The sequence below is a fragment of the Anastrepha obliqua genome, chromosome 1 (genome assembly GCF_027943255.1).
Source record: "Anastrepha obliqua isolate idAnaObli1 chromosome 1, idAnaObli1_1.0, whole genome shotgun sequence".
Lineage (NCBI taxonomy): Eukaryota > Metazoa > Arthropoda > Insecta > Diptera > Tephritidae > Anastrepha > Anastrepha obliqua.
In genome coordinates, this window is record NC_072892.1 from 31,227,860 (window position 1) to 31,253,108 (window position 25,249).

General features: G+C 37.8%; 1 protein-coding gene across 1 annotated transcript; it reads right to left on the reverse strand.

The window, feature by feature from the left end:
- Window positions 1-797: 797 nt before the first annotated feature.
- LOC129245758 (uncharacterized) lies at window positions 798-2,236 on the reverse strand. Its single transcript, XM_054884167.1, has 4 exons — window positions 2,131-2,236; window positions 1,773-2,066; window positions 1,704-1,714; window positions 798-1,553 (listed from the first exon to the last, which is right to left on the reverse strand). Exons 1-4 carry the CDS (start codon window positions 2,234-2,236, stop codon window positions 798-800), a joined length of 1,167 nt encoding a protein of 388 aa, XP_054740142.1.
- Window positions 2,237-25,249: the final 23,013 nt, after the last annotated feature.

The window sequence follows — 25,249 nt, forward strand, 5'->3', positions numbered from 1 at the left end:
AGATGTCTTCTTCGAGTAACTCAAGTTATGTAAGTACAGGAAACAGCACAGAAAGCGGTAGCTCGAGTGTAAATGATGAGCCACTGAAAAAACGGAAAAAGGTACAAAACTTGACGATAAGTATACAAAAAAAATCAAATTTTGTTTTTTATAGAAAAGCAACCAGTTCGGTGAAATGCAACATAAGTTTTCAGTATTTAGGTCTATGATCGAAAAGAAACAAAATGGCAGAAAATACGCATGGTTGGGAGCTTTGGTTACTAATCAAATGGATGAGATAGATCCTGATCAACAGCAGGAGGCCGCTTGGGAAATCTAATACGTAATCAAAAAATATATAGAAGAATCTCAACAGAAGCGTAGCACTCCAACATCATATAGAACGTCTTCATCGTCAGACAAGGATCTGTTGCAGCTATCCATGGACGGAGTTTGTGACGGAGAAGATTTTTGCGAATAAAGTAGGTATGGCTTAAAAAACTTATGGAACATGTTGATGTTGAATTACAATTGTTTTTTTGTTTCATTTCTAGATACGGAAGCACCAAAAAAAGTGATAGCTATACTCCGTGCCAAATATTATGTTTTAGTAAATAAATAATAATAAGAATAATAACCCGTTATGTTTAAGAAATGTGAACACCAAAGTGCCTTGTTGCATTGAAAGCCAATAATTTTTTTGTAACTTTGTAAACTTTCAGTTAAACTTTTACACATGAAGTGAATTTTTATTTAATTTTTTTTAAATTCAAAAACAAAGACTAATGTATACATACATATATATAAATAAAAACAAATTATTTGTTATGTAACCAATCCAGTTTGCCTTCTTCATTGAAATATTTGAGAAACTGTTCACGTACGTTCTCTGCTGCACCTTTTCGCGGATTGTAGAATACATCGGAATCAGTTGAGTGGTTATTATTTACAGTTTCTGCGTTTACTCTGTCATCAGTGAACATTTCGCCATTTTCGATTAAATAATTGTGTAAAGCACAACACGTCAATACAATTTTCTCTACAGTGGCCACTTTCAGATTTATCGGAGCTAGAAAGACGCGAAATCTATTGGATAAAATTCCAAATGCATGTTCCACCACATACCTTGCACGAGAGAATCTTTGATTAAAAACTTGTTTTTCCTGACATTGCGTGTGGTAGGGATATGGCTTCATTAAATGCATCTGCAGAGGAAATGCATCGTCTCCGACTACGACGTACGGTAGGCGTCGATCGTTTCCTATTGAAGCAGCGTTTGGTATTTCCTTCTCTTCTTGCAGAACAGCCCTTAATTTGCTTTGCAGAAATACTCCAGCATCGTTACTGCGACCGTTACAACCAACGTCCACGAAAATAAATTTGGAATTAGCATCCACCAGGGCTAGTAAAATTATACTTCTAGTCCCTTTATAATTGTAATAGAAAGCTCCTTCAGTGCGTGATGGACGAAAAGTTATATGCTTACCATCTAACGCGCCAATGCAGTTGGAGAATTGCCATTTAACTGCAAATTCTTTTGCAATGGCCTCCCATTCTGAATTGCTGTTCGGAAACTGCGTAAAAATTGTCATTAATTGCAAAATATTACAATTTCTATACCTTTAAATACAACGATTTCAATTTGTTATAAAGGGCACTGCATATCTCAGGAACTATACTGGAAATTGAAGATTTGGATAAACGGGTCTGGTATCCAAACTCACGTAAGACTCTCCTGAAAAAAAAAAATACCCGCTCATAACAATGCTACATTACCATTTCTTTTAACTTACCAGTGCTGAGAAATCGCAGCGTCAATGCCAATTTTTCTGCTGCGGGTATCGCGCCTCTCATAGTCGAATCAGAGCGTTGTATTTCATTCGTTATTAGCGACAGCAAATAATCAAATTGAGATTTTGATATTCGTAGGAAGTTCCTGTAGCTTTGCTCATCGTGTACCAGCAATTCTTTGTGTAAAAAGGCGAACGAGCCGCGATCGCACTTATTTTTCCTCCATTCCTCTATCCATTGCCGCTTGGCTCTCTTGATAGGCAACGATGAAGCTTTCTCGCCCAATGTGGCCAATCCTATTAGGAATATATAGTAATTAAAAATCTTATGTGCACATTTTACAAGCATTTATTAACATACCTAAAAGTATTTCCTCTTTATCGCTGTCCTCGGAGTCCAATTGCATAGCCTCTACAATGCATTGAAATATGTTTGTAATTAATTCGCACTTTTGTTTTTTATCCATATTTTTGGAAAATATTTCCTTCACTTTATAAAATTGAGAAAAATAATCGCTGCACAAATTAGAGAAATGTCAAAATATGCAAAATGTCAAAAATGTCGCGGAAACATTTTTGCCCGTGTGTACGAGAATGAAACATCAAAAGAGAATTTCCAGTGTTTCCCTTCCAGATGTCTCCTCGTGTAAATCGGGACAATGTCACCAAGCTTTCACTAGAAGTCAGCTAGGGATGTAACTTCCAACGCGCTAACTCACTAAAAAGATGGCGCCATCAAAGCCATTTTTTATGACGCCAGTCTTGTTTATTTTGGACTTCACCTTGTAAAGGGTGATTTTTTAGCTAGTATCTTTTTAAACAGCTGACGCACGTTTCGTGTTTTGTTTCACTGTCAAACATCTTCAGTTTGGTCTATAATTTAACCATGAATCGTCCTACAAACGAACAACGCTTGCAAATCATTGAATTTTATTATAAAAATGCGTGTTTTGTTAAGAAAGTTTAAAATCCACTTTTTTATCGAAAAATTGTGTTCAGCGACGAAGCTTATTTTTGGATCAATGGGTACGTAAATAAGCAGAAATGTCGATTTTGGAGTTTAGAAGTGAAGATCAGCCAAAAGAATTGCAAGAGCTACCAATGCATCCAGAAAAGGTCACAGTTTGGTGCAGTTTATGGGCTGGAGATATCATTGGACCATTCAAAGATGCTGCGAATCGTAACGTAACTGTGAATGGTGAGCGCTTCCGTGAAATGATATCCAACTTTTTTTTGCCCAAAATGCAAGAGCTTGACTTGCAAGACGGTGCCACATGCCACACAGCACGCGTAACAATGGTCTTGTTTAGAGGCGAGTTCGGTGAACATTTTATTTCACGTTCGGGACCTGTCAATTGGACACCCAGATCGTGCGATATAACGCCTTTAGATTATTTTTTGTGGGGCTATGTTAAAGCTCATGTCTATTCAGACAAGCCTGCTTCAATTAACGCATTGGAAGACAACATTAAAGCATTTTTAAGTGAGATACCGGCCGAAACATTGGAAAGAGTATGCGGATGGACCATTTGAAGCGCAGTCGCGGTAAACATTTGCATGAAATTATCTTCAAACATTAAATTATATGGACTGTACTATCGATTTAAATAAAAATTTCATGCATTTTGCTGAATTTTACGAGCTCTAAAAAAATCACCCTTTATTTGACTTCGATTTTCATTTCTTTCGTTTTTCATTTTTATCCATTTTTTTCATTTCACTTTCCGATTTTCAAAAGCTGTATTTCCATTATTTCAGTCCTGACGAGTTTTATACTTCGTTCTAATGTTCTTTTGAGCTCCGAAGTCATTTCAGCCTAGTTCGGCCAGTTACCCACAGTATATCCTTTTTGATTCCTCGAATTCAAGCACTTTAAAACTACTGAAATCCTCCCAATATGAGCTTTAAATAATTATTTATTTAATTATAATTTTCCATTTTTTTGTTGTATGGCGTTCGACCCAGTTTAATGCACACCTACATATATTTTCATCTCTATACATGTTTTTAAGAAATTACGTGTAAAAATTGTATAAATTGAATTATTTTATATAAAAACCTGCCCAATTTACATTTATTTAATATTTATGCCCTACACCTGCTGGATCGTAGTATTGTTGTTATGTGCCTGCATACATTCGTACAGGCAGGCGATTTAAGTATTTACTTCAGAATTCATTTGAACACCATTTGCATAACTCGAACAGCTTGGGACTTTTTTGATTGCTCATTGCAGCCAGTATATTTTACCTGGCAATAAATACGAGGTTGTTTAATAAGTTTTGCGGTTCAATTCAGCTCATAAGAGAGGGCATTGCTGTTAGCCTACATTTTTTGTTGGCATGTTGGGGCACTCTTCATTCATTCAGCCATTTAGTATCGACGTGTCGCAGTATTTTTCTACAATGGAAAAACTCAAGTGTAGTGCGGTGATTGAATTTCTACTTTTGGAAGGTTTAACAGCAACAAAAATTTATGAACGAACCTTGAAAGTGTAAGAGCACCTTTCGCCATCAATTAGTACAGTAGAAAAATGGGTTGCTGAATTTAAAGGTGGTCGTACAAGCCTTGAAGACGATCCACGTCAACGACGTCCAAACACAGCAATAACACCAGAAATCGTAGAAAAAATACAGCAAATCGTATTGGAAAATGGTCGAGTGACTGAAAGTAGACTGATTTAGTAAGAGCTCTAGGCACCGCATTGGGCAGTGTAAGCAATATTTTGACTGAAGTATTGGGTTTCAGAAAGCTGTGTGCCAATGAAAAAAAAAAAAAACACATTCGAATGCGACTTTCTCAGCAACATTTAGAGCGTTTTCGAGAAGATAAAGAGGGGTTTTGTGCGTCGATTCATCACAATGGATGAGACTTGGTCTAACTCCATGCTTCTAAATCAAAGCAAGAGGCTAACCAGTCGGTTGAACCTGGTAATTTGGCTACAAAACGAGTTCGTGTCCAGAAATCGGGGCAGACGGTGTTAGCATCAATTTTTTGGAGTGCGAAGAGAATTTTGTTTCTGGATTACTTGCAAACTGATAAAAAAATAAATAATGAAAATTATTGTAACCTCCTGTAAGCCCAGCTGAAGGAAAAAATTAATGAAAAAAGGCCCAGTTTGCAAAAGAAAGGAATTATTTTTCATTAGGACAATGCGCCGTGTCGCAAGAGCATTTTGACAATGGCTAAAACGCATGCATTAAAGTTGGAATTGTTGGAGCAGTCACCGTTTTCACCAGATTTGACCCCTAGCGACTTCCATCTGTTTCCAGGCTTAAAAAACTGCATGCGTGTTTAGCGTTTTTCATTAAACGATGAGGTCATAACAGCAGTGCACGCGCATTTTGCAGCCTTTCCAGATGCTCACTTCAGGGCACAATGGTCTGGAATTCAAATATTTTGGCATAAATCCAAATTTTTTTTTTCTTATTTCAAAAAAATAGGTACGCGGTATTAATTGAAACATTTCAGTGGTCTAAAATATACAAAAAATTATTTGGATATGGCAACTCTGTTCTAAATATGAGCTGTAAAACATGATGCTTCTGAAGCAACAACAACCTTGTAAACAGTTCAGTAAAATATTGTAAGAAAACCACTGTTCGATAATAGTTAAAAAGGAAAAAAAAGAAATAAATTTATAATGGAAGAATATAAGAAAGGTATCTATTTTTTAACTTAATGAAAAAAAAATGTGGTTTATTGTGTCATATCTGTATAGTGTGGAGTTTTGTTTAATAGCTTTTTTAACCGAAAATTTCGTATTAACCTGTGTTCTGTGGAGTGAAAGTTGTGTGTATTGTCCCGTATTGTGCCAGATTTTTATGTTCGGTGGAAGTTTGGGATATGTTCTTTAAAATCATGTTTGCCCGTTTTTGCCCCATTTAAGTATATTTGTAATTTTCGGCAACCTTTAAATTCCAACACGAAGAAATGCTTGGAGTTTGGATAGAGGGCGATCGCAAAACTAATGTTGTTTTGGATTGAGTTTTTAAAAAAATTAATACTAATGAGTTAAGTTTAAAGAAAAAAGATGAAATAAGAATAAAAACATAAACATTTATTAGCATATATTAGCGAAAAATTATCAAAATCTAATCGTATGGTTAATAGATTTAAAGAGAAATATCCTCAGTGGGTTTCCGCAACAACTATTATTCAAATTTCTGAGAATGATTTTGAAAAACCCTATTCAAGTAAAGCAGGACGACCAAAGGTTAGCTACACAGATGCAAAAGATCGGCTTAAGAGGAAGCTGGCAAGTGATCTTTCTTGTGAAAACAATGACGATGTTGATTTTTTGATTCATGCAACTACTGTTGCGGCAAAAAAATCAAAAAAAGCGATTTAGCATTTATTTTAAAGAAAACTGCGCATCAAGCAGAACAAAGCGAAATAAGAAAAGCTGTTACCTCCAAAAAACCCGAAGTAGTTCCACTAACTCCGGAAGAGGCTCTCGCATTTTTACTTGAAAATGATTTAAGCAAAAGACAATATATCAACATGAGGTTGTTAAATAAAGAAAGGAATTGCAATATATATCCAAGCTATGAGGAAATAATTAAATGCAAGCTACTTTGCCGGCCTAAGGAGAATTCTGTGTCGGAGTCTTCAGCAGAAGACATGCAAGAAAAAATACAAGAAAAAGTAATATGACTGATGTTTTCAATAGAGAAATGGATTCTTCAGACCCCCTTCTTTCCAGCTTGTCTTTATCCGCTAGAGAAAAATATCGGAAAAGAGAGAAGCTACCAGAAGAAGTAATACAATTGCTTGCACCTTCAAGTGAGCTTCAAATTTTCAACCACTTGCAGTGGGGGATCTGAATACGATTCGGATAATTCTGATTCCGATATATCGTATATATATGTATATATATAATTGGCGCTTACACCCTTTTTTGGGTGTTTGGCCGAGCTCCTCCTCTTATTTGTGGTGTGCGTCTTGATGTAGTTCCACAAATGGAGGGACCTACAGTTTCAAGCCGACTCCGAACGACAGATATTTTTATGAGAAGCCTTTTCATGGCAGAAATACAGGTTTGGCATTGCCTGTCGAGGGACGACCGCTATTAGAAAAATGTTTTTCTTAATTTTGGTGTTTTCACCGAGATTCGAATCTACGTCTTCTCTGAATTCCGAATGGTAGTCACGCACCAAGCCATTCGGCTACGGCGACCAGGGAGACTATACCAAATAATAAAATGCATTTCAAACCATAAAATTGTGTTTTTCGAATCGAGCCGCAAAATTTATGGAACAACCTGGTATATGTATGTATGTGTATATGTACAGTTACATAGTATAGAAGTGCAATAAAAAATCGTGAATAAATGTGGTGCATTCCTACTTTCGCATATGCGAGAATAATGGAAAATATTGATTAACTTTTTTTCTCAGCTGCCCACAATCAAATAATTGCAACGTAGACTGGTTTCGCACAGAGTTCGAGGTATTTATAAAAATCCTATTTATAATCTGATTTGACACATAATTGTTTACGTAAGAAGAGATATTTTTGCAAAAATGGACCCGATTTATTAAATTGTATTTATTAAATTGTTTTTATTTATAAGTATTATAACAAATACTTCCAAGAGGCTTAGAAAAATACTTCCAAGAGGCGTAGAAAAATATTTCCCAGGGGCTTAGAAAAATACTTCCCAGAGGCTTACAAGAGAGCCCGCAGTTCTCACATAGTTTTAGGCGCGAGAAGCGGAGCGAGTGAACCACAGTCAGTTCTATAGTCCGGTAGACCAGTTTCCCTTAGTCTGCACAATGGATGCTGACAACGGAAGGCTCTACTGCTCGTCGTTCTACATATGAAGAAACCTTGGTTGGTTGGTGCAATGAAGAAAAAACGGCTTGTTAGGAGCTCTTGAACATCGCCAGGAAACAGTTGAGGACTTGAATACGCGCAGTTTGCATTGTTGGTGCTGCTTCAGACCTATTTAAATGATATCTTTTAAAAATATAAAACATTTCTTGCAGGTTTATTTTCAGTTGAAAAACCATTCGAAATTCTATCCAACAGAAGCAGCTGCGTCCGGCGACGCTCAGGTGAGGAGTACCTTCCCGAGTTGAAAGGGTAAAACACCCTATAAAAACCATGCCGTGTTCAGTCATATGCACTGAGAAGATTGAACGCTTCTAGATGTTCAAGACAAGGATGTTGGAGTAGTAGGTTTGGATTTTTTCCGCTTGGTTGCTGTGACTGGGGTGGGACAAGTGCCAAAGATGACGCTTAAGTTACTGCTGTTGATGGCGAATGGTGAATCAACATCATCAATACACTCTTCTGGTGGCACTATTGGTGGCGACGGTGAGGGCATAGAAATGGCAATTGAAGGCCTAAGCGGGGCCACTTCGGGGCACACATTTTGTGAGCACCTAATTCTTTAAGAAAACATTATTAGCTAACACTTTATAACAATATTCCAACTATACTTACGGTCGAGGAATAACATGTGGCCTTAAAAATGTTATGCTTTCAAGCATATACCACGGCTTCTGGTATTCTGCTCCACTGCCTGATGGTGCCTCAGATTTACTGGCTTCTCTGCCATACCGATCGCGGAGAGTTATGAAATTTAAAATACTAAGGGATAAACGCTAAAAAAAACACTTTTTTCATGAATTTATTGTAGCGAAACGGTTAAAGTCAGTTTATTAAAAGTTATTGCATATTATAAAGTAACATTTCAAGAATATTTGATAAAATTTTCATGTAAAAATATTGCAAAATGAGCGAATGAGAGCACATTTACGTAGACGTCTTTTCAAAAATACATTTTGCAGTAGTCAGCATATCTCAGCGTAGAATCATCTGAAATCAAAAATACCGAATAATTTATTTAAAGTATGAGTTAAACTTCCCCCCAACGTTTGTTTTGACGATTTATTTTCATTTTCAGCCATTTGGTAGTCGTTTGAAGTAAAAAGTGATTTTTGACGAAAAAATGCCGCCATTTTGTAGGTGTAAAACCACCTTAATATAAAAAAAAAATGGCGAAAAAAAACGTTGGGGGGAGGTTTTTTATATGTAAAATATGTGTGCGAAATTTCAAAAGGATCGGTTGAGTAGTTTTCAAATGCTAATGACTACGCACTTTAAAAAAAAAGGTTCGAGAAAACCGCGTTTAAAGTTTTAAGTTATGAAAACGCGCAACTGCTGCGTCTCGGCAGATGTTTGAGGCGGCTCGGCTTTATGCTCTATAACTTAAAAAGTTTTGCTCGGATTGACTTAAAATTTTAACACGGTATTTTTGAAATGTTTTACTACAATAACATGCAAAAAAAAAATCGATTTTTATCCCTTACCCCCCCCCTTAACACCGATAACAATGCCAGCCTTGAAATACAACGGAGAATCTCCCTTGCCGACAAGTAATACTTTAGACAAAGCAGCCAAGTGAGTAGTAAAATTCTTTCTGGACGAAGAAAACTAAAACTTTAGTAGCTCCTCATCATCAAATGGCGCAGAAGCTTGGACGATGACAACATCCAATGAGGCGTCCCTTGGAGTGTTTCAAGGAAATATTATGCGGAAGACTTTTGGATCTTTACACGTTAGCAACGGCGAGTATCTTAGGCGATGTAGCCATGAGCTGTATGAGCTTTACGACGACATAGACATAGCGCAGCGAATAAAGATCCAGTGGCTTCGTTGGCTGGTTCATGTCGTCCGAATGCATAAAAACGCTCCGGCTATGAAAGTATTCGATGCGGTACAAACTGGGGGTAGCAGAGATAGAGAAAGGAATCCATAGCGTTGGAAAGATTAGGTGGCGAAGAACTTGGCTACACTCGGTGTGTCCAACTGACGCCGATTAGTACGAGAGAAAGAAACGATTAGCGCGCTTTGCTAAACTCGGCCGAAATCGCTGAAGGGGTTATTGCGTCAATCAAAAGGAAGACGAACTTGGGATTAGAGACAGTGGCTTGTTATTAAAATATAAAAAATAAAGAGTACAAAGCTTTTTGCGGCAAAGAAAGTGGCAGTGAAAAAATCAGCAAATTTCTTCATGATAATTAACGGATGCTGAAACATTCAATGAAAACAATGCTTTATGCATTAGTGTCTTTATTTGAGCACAATAAAGCGTGATAATAGCAAAGAGGGCGAAAAAATATCGATTTTGCTTACTTTTCTTCTTTCATGAAAAATTTTGCTGAAGCCGTTTCTCCACAGTTTTGGGCGCCTGAAACGTCAAAATTCGAGGAGCTCGAACATTTGAAGTTTGTAAAAGTTGCAACATTTTTATATGCTGCACTGATTGGGGCACGAACAGGCCCAAAATTAATTAATTAGTGGCGCAAAATTAATCATCCAACTTTTGTTTTTGAACAACTATTTTACTAAATAAAAAAATTTTTTTTTGGTCATGGAAATCCTCAATCTGACCTTTACGCGCCCCATTGTTTGTCTCTTTCTATACTGCAGCTGTACCTACAGTTCACAAATGTCAAATATTATTGACGTACGATGCCGTTTTCAAGAATAATAAATCTTCCGATGAGGTGATTAATTTTGCGCCACCTATAAACTTCTGGTGTACAGTTTATTTTTTTAATTTTTTTACCATAATTATATCACTGCTTTGTAAATAATTTAAGACTATTTCTTACAAACGCCTTTTTTCGTGGCTGTCCCTAATAATTTGACAATCTACTGTATTATAAATTAATAATATTCATCAAATACCGATATGTCGGTATGTTAAGATCCCTCGAGCTTTTATAAAAAAATCGTAGACTTATTGAATTTTTACTGAATTTAAGAAAGTAATGCCCCGCCATGACGGAACTACATCAAACACTCCCGAAGCTTCGATATTATAATTGTCGCTAGTATGGCATCCCTAATACGCATTAATGGTATTCATGCGCTAAAATGTGTGGTATGTAAATAAATATTGTGTACGGATTAAAATAAAAACCCAAGTTGAAAAACCAAAACCTGCTTGTTTTTAATAACAATTTTTTCTGACTCATTTGCCGGTACAAAATGATGACTTTCAATATCTCCATGCGCCAATATATCTTATGTACATATATATGTATATTTTTTACTGTTATTCAAAAAAAAAAAATAAATATAAAAAAGAAGCAGATTTTTGATAGCTTTGCCATACTGGAATTTTTTCGAGAAGCGAGACTTTTTATGATTATTTAGGATTTGGTATAGGTAAGTACATTAGCGTACCAAAAATGGCAAGTTAATGTGATCAATAAGCAAATGATAGATGAGAAAGCGTATAGATGAGAAAGCTTTAGTCATCAATAAATAATAATTTGCTTTACTAAGTCATTTTATTTCAACAAAATAAACAAATTTACATGAAATGTATTTACTTGCTCCTTAATTGGCCGTAACAACTCGTTACCGAGTTATCTGCTGCATAATGTCTCGCCAGGTGCCTCGGTTTTCCGCACACCTTTACCAGTTTCTTAAGCCAGGTCATCTTCAATTTGGTCCTTTCACCCGACATGAGGACGTCCTCGTCGCCGTCGACCGCCAATTACAGTCTCAAACACCTTCTTCGCCGCAGAAGTTCCTTCCATATGGACGACATGACCCATCCACCTTAGTGGCAGCGGGGTGACTCGTTTGAATATGTCAATATCTCCGTAAAGCTCATATGGCTCGTGGTTCATTCGAATGCGGTAACCGTCATCTACGCGAGCAGGGCCAAAAATCTTGCAAAGTGCTTTTCTGTCGAAAACTCCAAGAACGGCTGCATCTGATTATTTCACTGCCCAGGTTTCAGTACCATAGAGAAGCACCGGAATGATGAGCATCTTGTAGTGTGCTATTGTCGTTCGTGGGGAGAGAGTTTCGCTTCGCGTGATTTCACTCCTCTGTTGTTTTGGTGGTGGTGTTCTGTTGTGGTTTGTGTCTAGAAAGGAAAGAAGTGACCTAATTCCAATTCGGAAGTTACTTCAGTGTTGTTGAGGAATGGTTTGCCGGAAGCCTTTAATCTTGAAAGCTCTTGTCAAACTTGGACATTTGCAAAGATATTGAAAACGAGTTTATTTCTACGGCATATTTTGTTGTGTGGTACGTCTAACCAAACCGCATGGTCTTCTACTTAACTGTGTGCGGTGAGAACCGCTGTTAGTCTTGAAATGTCGGGTCGATCATACCTAAGTAGTTGTTCATCTTTGATGAGTTACAGTCAGTCCATGTCTTTCTGGACATTGCATGAGTGGTATGTCCTTCCATCCATTTTGAGTGTTCGGACGAGCTCTTCCTCCTATTTGAGGCGTGCGTCTTAATGTTGTTCCACAAATCTCCTCGACCTACAGTTTCAAGCCGACTCCGAACGGCAGATGTTTTTTATGAGGAGCTTTTTCATGGCAGAAATACACTCGGAGGTTTGCCGAGGGGCGACCGTTATTAAAAAAACTATTATTTGATGTTACAGAGATTTGAACCACCGAAATGGTAGTTCTGGTAATATCCGTTAACAGACGAAAACTGTGCAACGTACTTTATGATTTTCATATTCCTCCTAAGCTTATAAGATTGGTAGGGATGAAACTTTCAGATAGCGAAAATCGCTCAAAACACTTTGGACAACTATCCGCCCCCTGCGTCACTAGCACGGGGCCGAGGCAAGGAGATTCACTTACCTGAATTTTATTCGTATTTGCTATGGAGATGATGAAGCAGATGTCTGGACGGTAATTTTATGATAAAATCTTCGCAAATTCTAGCTTTCGCTTAAGATTTCGACCAGCAGTAGTACAAAAGATTTTCTAAAGCTTGCGAATGCAGCCAGATGTTTGGACCTCCGCATAAACGAATGTGCACTAGAAAAGTTCCATATGAAGGTAAATATGCACGTAAGGGCATCTCCCATAAGAAGGTGACTGGTACGACGACCCCGCGGACCCTAGTCAAGATGTCCCCCGTTTCAGCGACTTTGTAAGAGTTAGCTAGAAAGTTAGGAGACAAAATCCAGCACATGTCTGTTCCCATATTGGGCGGGGTGCTGGTCAGTGTCTGTTCACCATGTTAGGTGAGACTGTATGTAAAAAGCATGACCGGTATGCAACGGGGCGCACTGGGAGTCCCTGTATAGGTCGTTGTGGCTTTCCACCTGCGACCTCAAAGGGGTGATGGGAGTTCGCTCTGCCGATGTGTTACCTTCGTTGCATATCAGTAACCAGCCACCTTGTACGCCATGTTTTCCGGAAGGTAAATATGCCATATTGATCGAGAGTTACAATTTTCAGCGGGTAGCATTGCTCAAATACCTTTTTTTTTTGTTTTCTTTTTTTTTTTGGCGGTGAGGTTGGGAAAAAAATGCCTTCGCACCATATAGTAACCGTCGTTACTACGTGTGTGGTGATTCCACTAAAAATATCCCTCCTCTTCTCTTGGATTTTTTCCTTCAACCCGGGACTGCATCCGCATTGTTTCGAGGGTAGAGAGCCAAGACGGCGACACTTACTTACTCACGCTGCGTCCAGGGTCGCCTGTTTTAAGAAACCTATGATCAATGCTCTTCAACGCTTCTTTTTGGAGATAATATCTCTCACAAAATTTGCGACGGATTTCCAGTTTTCTTCGCTTATCATCATTTTCTCGATCACTTCTTCAGGAGTAAATACACCAATAGCTTGTTGCAGAGCTGTTCTCTCTATGTTCCACCTATTTCGCATTCAAAGAAAGTGTACTCCGCATCATCATACTCAGTATCTCCATATATAGTATACAGTTTGGTAGGCTCACTTTTCTCATTTGTCACAAGTACTTGCGAAAGTACCCATGTCCGGACAAAAACTGTATGAGGTAACCGCACCGTGCTTTCTTTCTACCCACTTTTTAGATCGGGTAGTTTTTCTGTCCATCTACCGTACCATTCAGAATTCCATCTTGCATGCCAAAGTGTGAGCGTTTGGATTCTAATATCGGAGAAGCGAGGTACTGGGATTCCTCAAATACCTTGGATCTATCATCTCTGTGGACGCAACAGGCGAGTAACGTGGTCCTCCTTTCGCCATACAAGACTCTATGTTCTTCATGTCTTTCTAAGCGAACGAAGCTGAAACGCTATAAAAAATATAGTAAATAGTAATAAATTATTTATGCGATGCATAAGGCGGATGAAGAAAAGCTCAACATATTTGAGCGAAAAAAACCTATGCCGCCCAGACGCGGATAGATTATATCAACTATTACCTACGTTATAACAATGAATGCCTTGCTGAGCTAAACGACTTCCAAATCGCCGACTTCATCAAGCGCTTCAACGGCTTAGTTGGACTGCACATTTTCTGAGGATGGACCCAAATGAAATTGCAAAAAAGATCTACAATAGTAAGCTGTATGTGCCTTATAAAAGGGGTCGCCCATGGGAAACCTGGATTCGCCGCAGTTGATGACGCCGTCAAGGTCTTTGGACTGAAAAACTGGAGGATGTCTAAAGAAAGGATCGAAATTATTGAGCGAGGCCAAGGTTCAACAAGGACCGTCAGGCCAACAATGATGATTGCATACATATTTGAAAAGGGGACTCCCCGTCTGGGGTGTAATATTTATTTTTACTTTTGTTAGTATTTTATACGCACACATACATAATCATGGCTGTATGTGTCTGCGATTTTTATGAATTAAAGAAATCACGTTTTGACTTAATCCACCCAGAAAGTAAACACAAAAGCAAAAAAAAAATCTAAATATACTCACGTTTTACACACAAAATTTCTCTTTTGTTATTTGTCTTTTATGGCCTGCTCAGGTAGTAGCGGTACTTTACCTGCCTAACAATACGGCTGGAAGTCATATTTCATGGCTTTTTTTATCAAAAGCTAACAAAATTATTAATTAAAGTCAGATGGTGCTAATAAAAACACAGATAAAATGCGCGCCAAGCCAATTAAGCTGTATGAATGTGATAATAACAACAACAACAAGTCAAATATTAATTATGCATTCGATTGTTCGCTTATAAAAGTATTTAAAAATGTACCATGAGGAGACATACAGTGACGGACATAAGTATAGGCACAATAGCGACAATGGAATAAAAATCAACATCCGATGAAGCGACGCTTGGAGTGTTTGAGAGAAAGATTCTGCGGAAGATTTTTGAACGGCGAATATCGCAGGCTATGGAACAATGAGCTGTATGAGCTTTACGACGACATAGACATAGCACAGCGAATAAAGATCCAGCGGCTACATTGGCTGATTCATGTCGTCTTTCCACCGCTACAAACGCAGCTGACCATCATTATAACATTTTCATATGTGTCCAAAATTATGTAAAAAAATTTCAATCGGCATAAAGTAGTTTTACTTTTTAATTTATTTTATAAGTTCGCCTGTTCAGTTGACGTATTTTCCCCCCTCTACGGCGCACCTGACTATTTTTTTATTCTACTAAATGTCAACAATACACAAAACAAATTTCAGCCGGTATTAAATGTATGTTAAAAATTTTTTTCGACACGTTTCGCAGCATTCCACGCACGTACCCACCGCTATTGGACCAGGTGATGGTTGGTTTCGTCATCCATTGGATGGCGTCTGCCTTCAGTTTAAAAATCAGTCGACATGAAATGATAAGATCAAAATGACCCCTGGCTCTCGGACTATTGGAAGGCTCTTTTGTTTTAATACGGCTTTCAATCTATTCGTCATTGAGTGCACTAATTTTTTCATAAATTCTTCACCAATATTAAGCCATTCTTCATTTAATGCTGGCTGCATTGAAAGGCTTCGTGAAATTCTCACATTTTCTGACTCGCCGTTCCAATTTCTCCCACAAGTGCTCAATGGGATTGAGATCCGGAGACTGTGGGGGATGCGGCAGAATATGTGCCGTGTGATAAACAAGCCACATCTTTACATCATGCGCCGTGTGTTTAGGGCTATTGTCATGCTGAAATGTGAAGGAGTTTGGTAGATTCAACTGATCTGCACTTTTTTTGCGACTTTCTTTCAATATGTTTAAATAAACTGATTTGTACATGAGACCTTCAAAAAATACAATAAAGCTTCTTCACACCTGCAGCAGACATGCAACCCCAAACCATTAAGGGGAAAGATACCTGTAAAATTTCGAAAAAATGTCTTTTTTTCATTAAATGTTAATATAATCCTTTAAGAATACAGCGCACGCTCGATAACGTGAACGCTCTAAAGCCCGAATACCCCAAAACGTGAACAGACATTTTTGTGCACTGACTACTCTAAAACGTGAACAAACCCAAAAAGCTCTATAACATGAACAATAAACGTTACAATTATTTGAATGTAGTTTAATGGTTAATGGTAGTAAAGGGTTAAGGTTTGGCCCTTTAGCACTGCGACCATATTGATCTATTGTGCACCCTATGCCGTCTATTGACTGTTAAGTATGCTTATGAATTGTACCAGCTCCTTCTGAGGGAGTGATTGAAGGTCTTCATCTGTAAGCATGAACTTGTTTAAAAACCTTTTCCTTCTATGCGTCAACCCCGGACATTCGATGATGAGATGTTCTATAGACTCCTCATCTTCGCAGCAATATCTGCAGGTTCTGGTGTTAGTTATGCCTAATTTATGCAAGTGTTTGTTGCAGGTGAAGTGATCCGTGAGGGCGCCTGTGAGAGCGCGAATGCTCTTTTTGTTTAATGTGAGGGCCATGTTAGCTCTTTTAGCGTTGAAACTTAGGAACTTTTTGGAGTGTCTAAGACCCTCTACGTTGTTCCAATGCTGGTTTAATAGAGTTTTGGCCCAGTATTTTACTTTTTGTTTTAGGTTGTTTTTGTTGAATTTAAACATGGGACTAGGCCCGATGAAGTTTACATCTGCCCCTTTTTATTGGCTTGAGAGTCTGTCTTTCCGTTGCCGTCATATCCCTCATGTCCTGGTACCCAAATTAATGAGACATTATTTTTGGATGCCAGGTTATTGAGTGCCTTGTGGCATTCTAAGAGGGTTTTTGAGTTGTAGGTATAGCTATCTAAAGCTTTCAGAACTGATTGGTTGTCCGAGAGTATTTTGATCTTTACTCTCTTGTGGTTTCTACGTTGCATGGTATTTGCTTCTTCCATTATTGCGTATAGTTCCGCTTGGAAGATGGTGGTGTCCCTGGTGAGAGTGTATGATTTGTGGATTCTGGGCCCCACTACCCCTGCTCCTACACCATAAGGTGTTTTTGATCCATCAGTGTACCATTTTTGTGAATCATCATTCATCCAGTTTGGGTTTGTTTTCCACTCGATCCTCTCAGGAAAGGTAACTGTGTATCCTTTTGTGAAACAGAGGGTTGGGTCAATATGGTCTGAGACTTGAGCCATGCTTATGGTGTTTTTGATTTTATTTAGGATACTTAGGTGACCGGTGAGGTTGCCTAATTTGAAATTTTCTTTCATGTGTAGCATGAGTGCTTGCGTAACTGCTTTCTCTTGGATTGCTTTATGAAGTGGTGGGAGATTAAGGAGTGCTTTCATGCCAGCTGTTGGGGTAGTTCTCATACCCCCTGTGATGCATAGGCAAGCAAGCCTTTGTACTTTTCCTAGTTTGGTTATCGCTGTTTGTTGGATAGATTTGCTCCACCAAACTAGTGCCCCATACAGTATGATTGGTCTAACCACTTGGGTGTATATCCAGAGGGCCATACTACGGCTGAGGCCCCAGGATCTCTTTAGTAATTGTTTGGTTGTCCACAAGGATTTCGTGCCTTTTTTTGTTATATTATTTTTATGTGATTCCCAAGTGAGTTTTTTATCTAAGGTTAAACCTAGATACTTCCTCTTCCTTTAGTTATATCACTGTTTCATTTATTTTCAATATAGGAAACTCCAACCGTCTTTTTCTTGTGAAGGGATAATTGTGGTTTTGTTAGGGTTGGTCAACAGCCCCTCCTTTTTACACCATTCCCATGTTGCGTTCAAGACATTTTGCATTTAGTCTGTTAGTGTCCTTTCATGGTTGGCTTTAATTATAACAGATATGTCATCTGCATAACCAATGGTTATAAATCCCTTATTGTTTAGGTGCTGCACCAAGTCATCAACTAGTAGGAACCATAGCAGGGGAGAAAGAACTCCTCCTTGCGGATATCCCTTTACTCTTGTGGCATTAAGTTCAGCTTGACCTAACGAGGCTTTAATAATCCTCTGATTAAGCATTTGTCTTATCCAATGTGTTAATATAGGGTTTGCACCTCTTTTCTCGAGTGCTGTTTCCATGGATTTGTAATTTGCGTTGTCGAAGGCTCCCTCTATGTCCATAAAGGAACAGAGGGCTATTTCTTTTTGATTTAGAGCCTTTTCTATATTGACAACGAGTGTGTCCAGTGTCCCTTTTTGGTAAGCAAATTGCACCTTATGGAGGGGTTTTTTGAAGATTACTTCTTCTCTTAGATGGTATTCAAGTAGTTTTTCCATTGTCTTTAACATGAACGGCGATAGACTGATTGGTCTGTAAGATTTTGTAGAATCGGGGGGTTTGTTACCTCCCTTAGGAATGAATATTACCTTCACTTTCCTCCATATCTTTGGAATGTATTCCAATATTAGACTAGCTCTGAAACTCGGATCAGTTCCACAGTGCCTTTGGATAGAAGTGCTGGGAATATTCCATCCGGGCCTGGTGGTTTAAAGGGTTTAAGGGAGTTAATTGCCCACTCTACCCTTTCAAAATTTATGATTTTATTGACAAATGAGACCGTCGATCTCCGTTGATGGTGAGTTACCATGTCTAGACTATTGTCTTGTATGACTTTTACAATCTGGGAAGTGCGTCTTTAGTAGTTGACTGTAGTTTACATCGATCTCAAGTAATTCTGAAATTGGGGAATCCCCTAATTATAAAGTAGGCATTTTATTCGTAATTGCATGTAAGGAGCCAAATATTTCAGTCGCGGTTTTTGTTTTGCAAAGAGTGTTTCGTGAAAATGAGTTCTAAAAAACCCGTGTGCTTGACATTAAAATAAAAGGCTAAAATTCTCGGTTTTTTTAAAAATCAGCTGTGACGATTTTAGCAAAGAAATATAATGTTGCTAAATCAACAATTTGTGACATCAAAGCGGAAAAGCAAGTGCGTAAACAACACGTATTGTGGACCTGGAAATAGAAAAACACTGCGTTCTTCAGGGTTGCCCAAAATGGAGAGAGAGAGCTCTTTATCTTTGGTTTATCCGAATGCGAGATAAAAACTGGCCAATAAGTGCTCTAATGTTGAAAGAAAAGGCAAAAACACTGCATGCAAAATTTAAAGAAAATGAGAAAAATCAAACTTCTTCGCTGGTGATGGATGGCTCTAAGGATTCAAGAAGAGGTACGGTATTCGCCTTCTTAAAATATCAGGGGGAAAACTGTCTCCGCAACCTCAGCTAGTGGATTCGTTTAAAGAAAAACTTAAAGTTAAAATGACCGAATTGGAGTTGTGCAACGATCAGTTATTTAATGCTGATGAATCCGGGTTATTCTGTAGACTTTTGCCAGAGAAAACGTACGCGTCAAGTTTGGAGAAGAGAGCCCCAGGGGTAAAGTCCGAGAAGCAGCAAATCACGTTTTTATGCTGTTCAAGCGCCACAAGCTTAAGATTTTCCTAATTGGGAAGGCGAATAATCTACGCTGCTTTAAAAGCTTTCAGTGTCCTACCGACTATAAGAGCTCGAAATCCGCCTGGATGACGTCGGCTATTTTCAAGCAATGGTTTCATGAGTCATTTATTACTTTTAAGTTTTTTCAGATTTTTAAGGTTAACTGGTTGTTTTTTACAGTTACATCGTTTTTAAAGGAGAAAACCTTACCAATTAAAGCTCTCTTCCTAATAGACAACGCTCCTTCTCACCCAAATGAAGCTGAACTGACAACGGAGAATGGGGAAATTTCGGTAATGTTTATGCCACCAAACGTTATTCCCATCATTCAACCGATAGATCAGAATGCAATAAAAATCACTAAGTTGCATTACAGAAACAGCCTTTTAACTTTAAAAGCAACGACAAAGTCTGCTTTCCTCGAGTCGTTGAAAAAAATTAACTTAAAAACAGCTATAAATCTTTTGGATGCGGCTTGGTTTCGTGTTGGTGAAGCACCATTAGCTAAGTGCTGGAACAGTATCTTAAATTTTGCGGTAAAAAATGATGATTCCGAAAATAATATTCCGTTGGCGGTTTTAAAAGAAAAATGGGAAGCTGAACTTCGCACCTTGATGAGCAACACCGTCGATCTCCTTAGTAATTTACAACAAAAGGCAGAGAATTATACAAGGCGCTCCAAAGTACTAGATGCAGCACACTTTCTACTGGAGCACCAACGTATTGGCCAACAGATCCACAGAAGATTCCTGATCTTATAGACTTCTTCATAACCAGAAATTTTTCTTCAGAATATATGCGCATAGAAAGTGGAGTAGATTTAAACTCGGACCATTCTCCAATATACTTAACAATACATAAAAGTGTTATTACCAAGGAACCACAATTTACACTAACGAATAAATACACTGACTGCGATTACTTTAGAAAGATACTGTCGGATGATAAAGACAATCCAGAAATAAATAGTAATGAGGCTCTTGACGATGAAGTATTGAACTTGTCAAACAGCATACAACGCGCAGTGTGGCGCAGTACCCCAGCTACAAGAACTATCTCAGCGGGACATAAGTACACTAGAGAAATAAAAGAAATGGTTAGAGAAAAGCGCAAAGCACGCCGACGATGGGAGCAATCCAGATCCCCACTTGATAAAATAACTTTAAATAAAATAACAAAAGAACTCTCTAAAAAGATAAAGGCTTTTAAAAACCGCTCTCATAGTGACTACCTAAAAAGGCTAACAAATGAACACAGCACCGATTACTCACTTTGGAAATGCGTGAAAAGATTTTCACAACCAGATATACAATATCCACCAATAAGAAAAACAGATACCACATGGGCAAAAACCAATTTAGAGAAAGCTAATACCTTCTCTGAATACCTTGAAAATATCTTCAAGCCATACGACATATCAAGAGCGGCTGAAATGGAATCATGTTACCTCAAAGATCACGACGAAATTCCTCTAGTAATGGATTCTGAATTATGTGATGAAATAAAAAAAATAAAATCCAAAAAGGCACCTGGCTTTGACCTCATCACCGGAGAAATCTTAAAAAACCTCCCACCAATTACTCTAATTAAATTAACCAAAATTATGAATGCTATCTTCAGATTGAAACACATCGCTATATACTGGAAAACTGCCGAGGTGATCATGGTCAACAAGCCAGGAAAGCCAGCACACGATGTCTCATCATATCGGCCTATATCCCTCCTACCCATTTTGTCAAAACTATTGGAAAAACTACTTGCCAAACGCCTTAACAATATTATTGAGCAGAGGAATCTGATACCACCGCATCAATTTGGCTTTCGCCCAAAACATTCGACAATCGATCAAGTTCACAGGCTAACTCAAGTTATAGAAAATGCCTTCGAAAAGAAAAAAGTGTGCTCAGCTGTCTTCCTAGATGCATCTAAGGCTTTCGATAAGGTATGTCACGATGGCTTTCTCAACAAAATAAGAGAGCTATTACCAATTCAATATTATAACATTTTAAAATCCTATCTATCCGATCGTTTCTTTCGAATTAAATACGACGACACGTATTCTGACCTGGGGGCTGATCCTTTCTGGGGCCCATCCTTTATCTAGTTTTCACATCCGATTTGCCTACCAATCAGAACTGCGTCATAGCAACGTTTGCAGACGACACCGCTATCTTGTCAGTTGGAAATACACAAATTGAGTCAACTGCAAATCTTCAAAAACATTTAAACAGAATATATGAGTGAACAGTTACTTGGCGAATAAAACTAAATGAAACCAAATCCGTTCATATTGATTTTACGTACAATAAAATCAAATATCTCCCATTATATATAAATGGAGTGCAAATCCCATATCATAACACGGCTAAATACCTCGGTATGACTCTTGACACTAAATTGAGATGGAGTTCTCACGTAAAGAAAAAAAAAGAAGAACTCGATATTAAATTCAGAAACATGTATTGGTTTATGGGTAAAACATCTGCTTTATCCATGTACAATAAAGTGCTTCTCTACAAGCAAATACTAAAACCAATTTGGACGTATGGGATACAACTATGGGGTTGCTCAAGCTCCAGCAACATACTTCAAATTCAAAGGTTCCAGAATAAAATTTTGCGATGCGCTACTAACGCGCCCTGGTATGTACGCATCAGCGATCTCGAACGCGATCTCGGCATAGAACCAGTTGCCGTCGTAATTAAAAAAAATGTCCTATCTCATATAAATAGGCTATCTCATCATGTCAACAGCGAAGCCTCAGCCCTCACTGACCAACATAAATGGTTTGTAAGGCTGAACGCAAAAAGCCGCACCACCTCGTGCAGTAATCAACTCCTTTGCAAGTTTTGTGCAAAGCACCATCATATTAATTGTATTATACAAAAACCGAAGAAAATTGTTCGTTAGTTTATTTTTGTTAACTAGTTACAATAAAAATGAATACAAAAAAAAAAAGAATAAGTAATTTAAATCCTGAGGTTTGTTCGTGTTCGCAGATATGCTCAAAGAAATTGAAACAACTTTTTTTATTTAGAATTTCAGATTGAATTCAAATTACCAGCCATTCATGAATGGAACGAAGATATCGAGGAGGGCAATGCAGATGACGATCATCAACAAGAGGACGAATCCGATGATGACAGCGTGTCAGAGCAACTGGAGAAAATTAAGCCGACTGAAGCAGTTGATGCTTTCCATTTCAATTCAACCGGGCTACTCGGGTCATGTTCTTCGATTTCGATGTAACTTAAATATGTTGCTCTCTGGTCAAAATAATGAGACACGTATTTTTTTTTTCGCCCGAAAAAATTTTTTTTCAAGCTTTATCGGCAATTTTGTTTTTCGGCTCAAAATCGATTTTTTTTTAATAATATAAGAAACATTTTTTTTAAATGCTCATAACTTAGTCAAAAATGAACCGCTTTTAATAATTTTGGGTTCAAAATGATCGTTATTACTTACACGAGCGATTTCATTTAGAAATAGTTGCAAAAAAGTAGTTGAAAATTTTTTATTTTGCAAAAAACAAAAAGTGCGAAACAGGGTGTTTACTCAAAAATTCATTACTCAAAAACAACGCATTTTAGCTACTAGGCATGCAGCTCAATTAAAGTTTGAGATGTTTTTTTGATTTGGAAAAAGTTATAAAAAAAAAAAAATGCCCTTTTTGAAATATTGAATTTTGAAAAAATTTAAATTTTTTTTCTTTTTTACTAAATAAAAAATTTTCAACTACTTTTTTGCAATTGTTTCTACATGAAGTCGCTTGTGTAAGTAATTACGATCATTTTGAACCCAGAATTATTAAAATCGGTTCATTTTTGACTAAGTTATGGGCATTTCAAAAAATTTTTTTCTTATATAATTAAAAAAAATCGAGTTTGAGGCAAAAAACAAAATTGCCGATAACTCTTGAAAAAAATTTTTTTCGGGCGAACAAAAAAATACGTGTCTCATTATTTTGACCAGAGAGCAACATATTTAAGTTACATCGAAATCGAAGAACATGACCCGAGTAGCCCGGTTGAATTGAAATGGAAAGCATCAGTTGAAACTTTAAACAAGGCGTTAATAAGGGCTGGTCATGAAGACGTCGATCAAAATGATATGAGTGTGCTTAGGCGGTTAAGCGAGAAAGCTGTGCTTCAAGTTTTTGAAAAACAGAAGATGCAAAACAAGATGACTGATTTTGTTTTTAAATAAAACCACCGTATGACTTAATTTTCAAATAATATGTAACGAAAACAAGAATAAAATGTAAATTTAAATGTGAAAAATATATATTACTTAGTCTTTTTGGGCATTCCAAACCGTGAACACTTTTGTTAACGTGAACTGCCTTGGTTTGAATTAGTTCACGTTATCGAGCGTGCGCTGTATGTCAAAAATTTTTACAACGTAAATTTAAATATTTCTTATATCATAGAACGTCAACCGTGACGACTCTATTCTTTTCGTTCGAGCGCTGGGAGAGGTATAGTTACGTTGTATTCGAACTTTAGACGCGTTTTTCCCGAAACTATATTTTTCGAATTGGCGTACACGATAACTCGAAAAGTTATTGACCAATCTCTCTGAAATTTTGCACACATCTTTCCTATTACTTTCTATGTCTTTCAAGTTTTCGAAAAATTGTCCATAAAATAAATTTTTCAAAGCAAAAATAGTAGGAAAATACGCCCCAAAACTCATTTTTTTTAACCATTTTATTCCGCGATTTTTTTCCATTTTTGTTTAATTCATATAGAAATGATGACATTAATAAACAGAATTTTTTTTGGATTTTTGTATTGAGGTCACTGACGCCGATGCTACAATGCCCGCCGATTGAGAAGCCCCGCTGGGACCTTTCTGGAAGAATTGAGTGTACATCCGCCATTTTAAATGATTAAAAAAAAATATATTGTAATATATATTATTTTAGTGTATAAATAAACTGTATGCCAATTTTAAAAGAAAATATATTGATTTCTTCATTTTAAATAATTTTAATGAATATCAGGGAAATATGGCCGTTTACAGGTATCTGCCCCCTTAATCCTCCACCATTGTACTTCAAACTTGGTGTTAGATTTTTTCATCTGAAAACAATACTTTGTGCCCCAATAGCTAAGAGGCTGATTTCAAAATTGTTTTGCATATGCCACCCTTTTCTTTTGGTTGGTTGCAGATATGAAGGGCCTGCGCCTAGCCACACCTGCTTTGTACTCAGCCTCGTCTAACTGTTTTGGCATGGACTTCTTTGCCAAATCTTGTTTTAGCTCCGCCGCGATCTGGGTTGATGTAATTTTGCAATAATTTTTCACTTTTCGCATAATTGACGATCGCTCTCGGTCTGTTAATTTGTGCGGACGGCCACTTCGCTGCGCACTTGTGAAATTTTTTTGCCCTATGATTGATTGATGATTAATATTTTTTCCGATAGTCAAGCTGCGATCAAGGCCCTGTCGTCGCCGTATTGCAGCTCTCTTGTGGTGAACTCATCTCAGGAGGAACTCAAACGAACTCGAACGTGCAGGAAACATTTCCCTTATCTGGGTTCCTGGGCACAGGAATAAAGAGGGAAATGAAATTGCCGATGAGCTTGCCAGGAAGGGTTCCAGCTGTCCCTTCTCAGACATCGGATCGGTGTCCCCTTGGCCGTCGTTAAAGGGAAACTACACAATTTTTTTCTAAAAAAAGCGCAAGACCGATGGAGGGCTGTGTTATCGTGTGCCATTTCGAACACACTATGGCCTCAATACGATAGAAACAGAACGCTTAAGGCAATGCGAATCCCCCGCCATTCAATTTCCAAACTCATTGCGGTGTTCCCTGGTCACTGGGTGATATGGAACTCATGCGGAGAAGCTTGGAATTCCATACAACCCCTATTGCATAAGCTGTGGGGATCCTGCAGAGAAAGAAACTGTGGAACATTTTCTCTGCA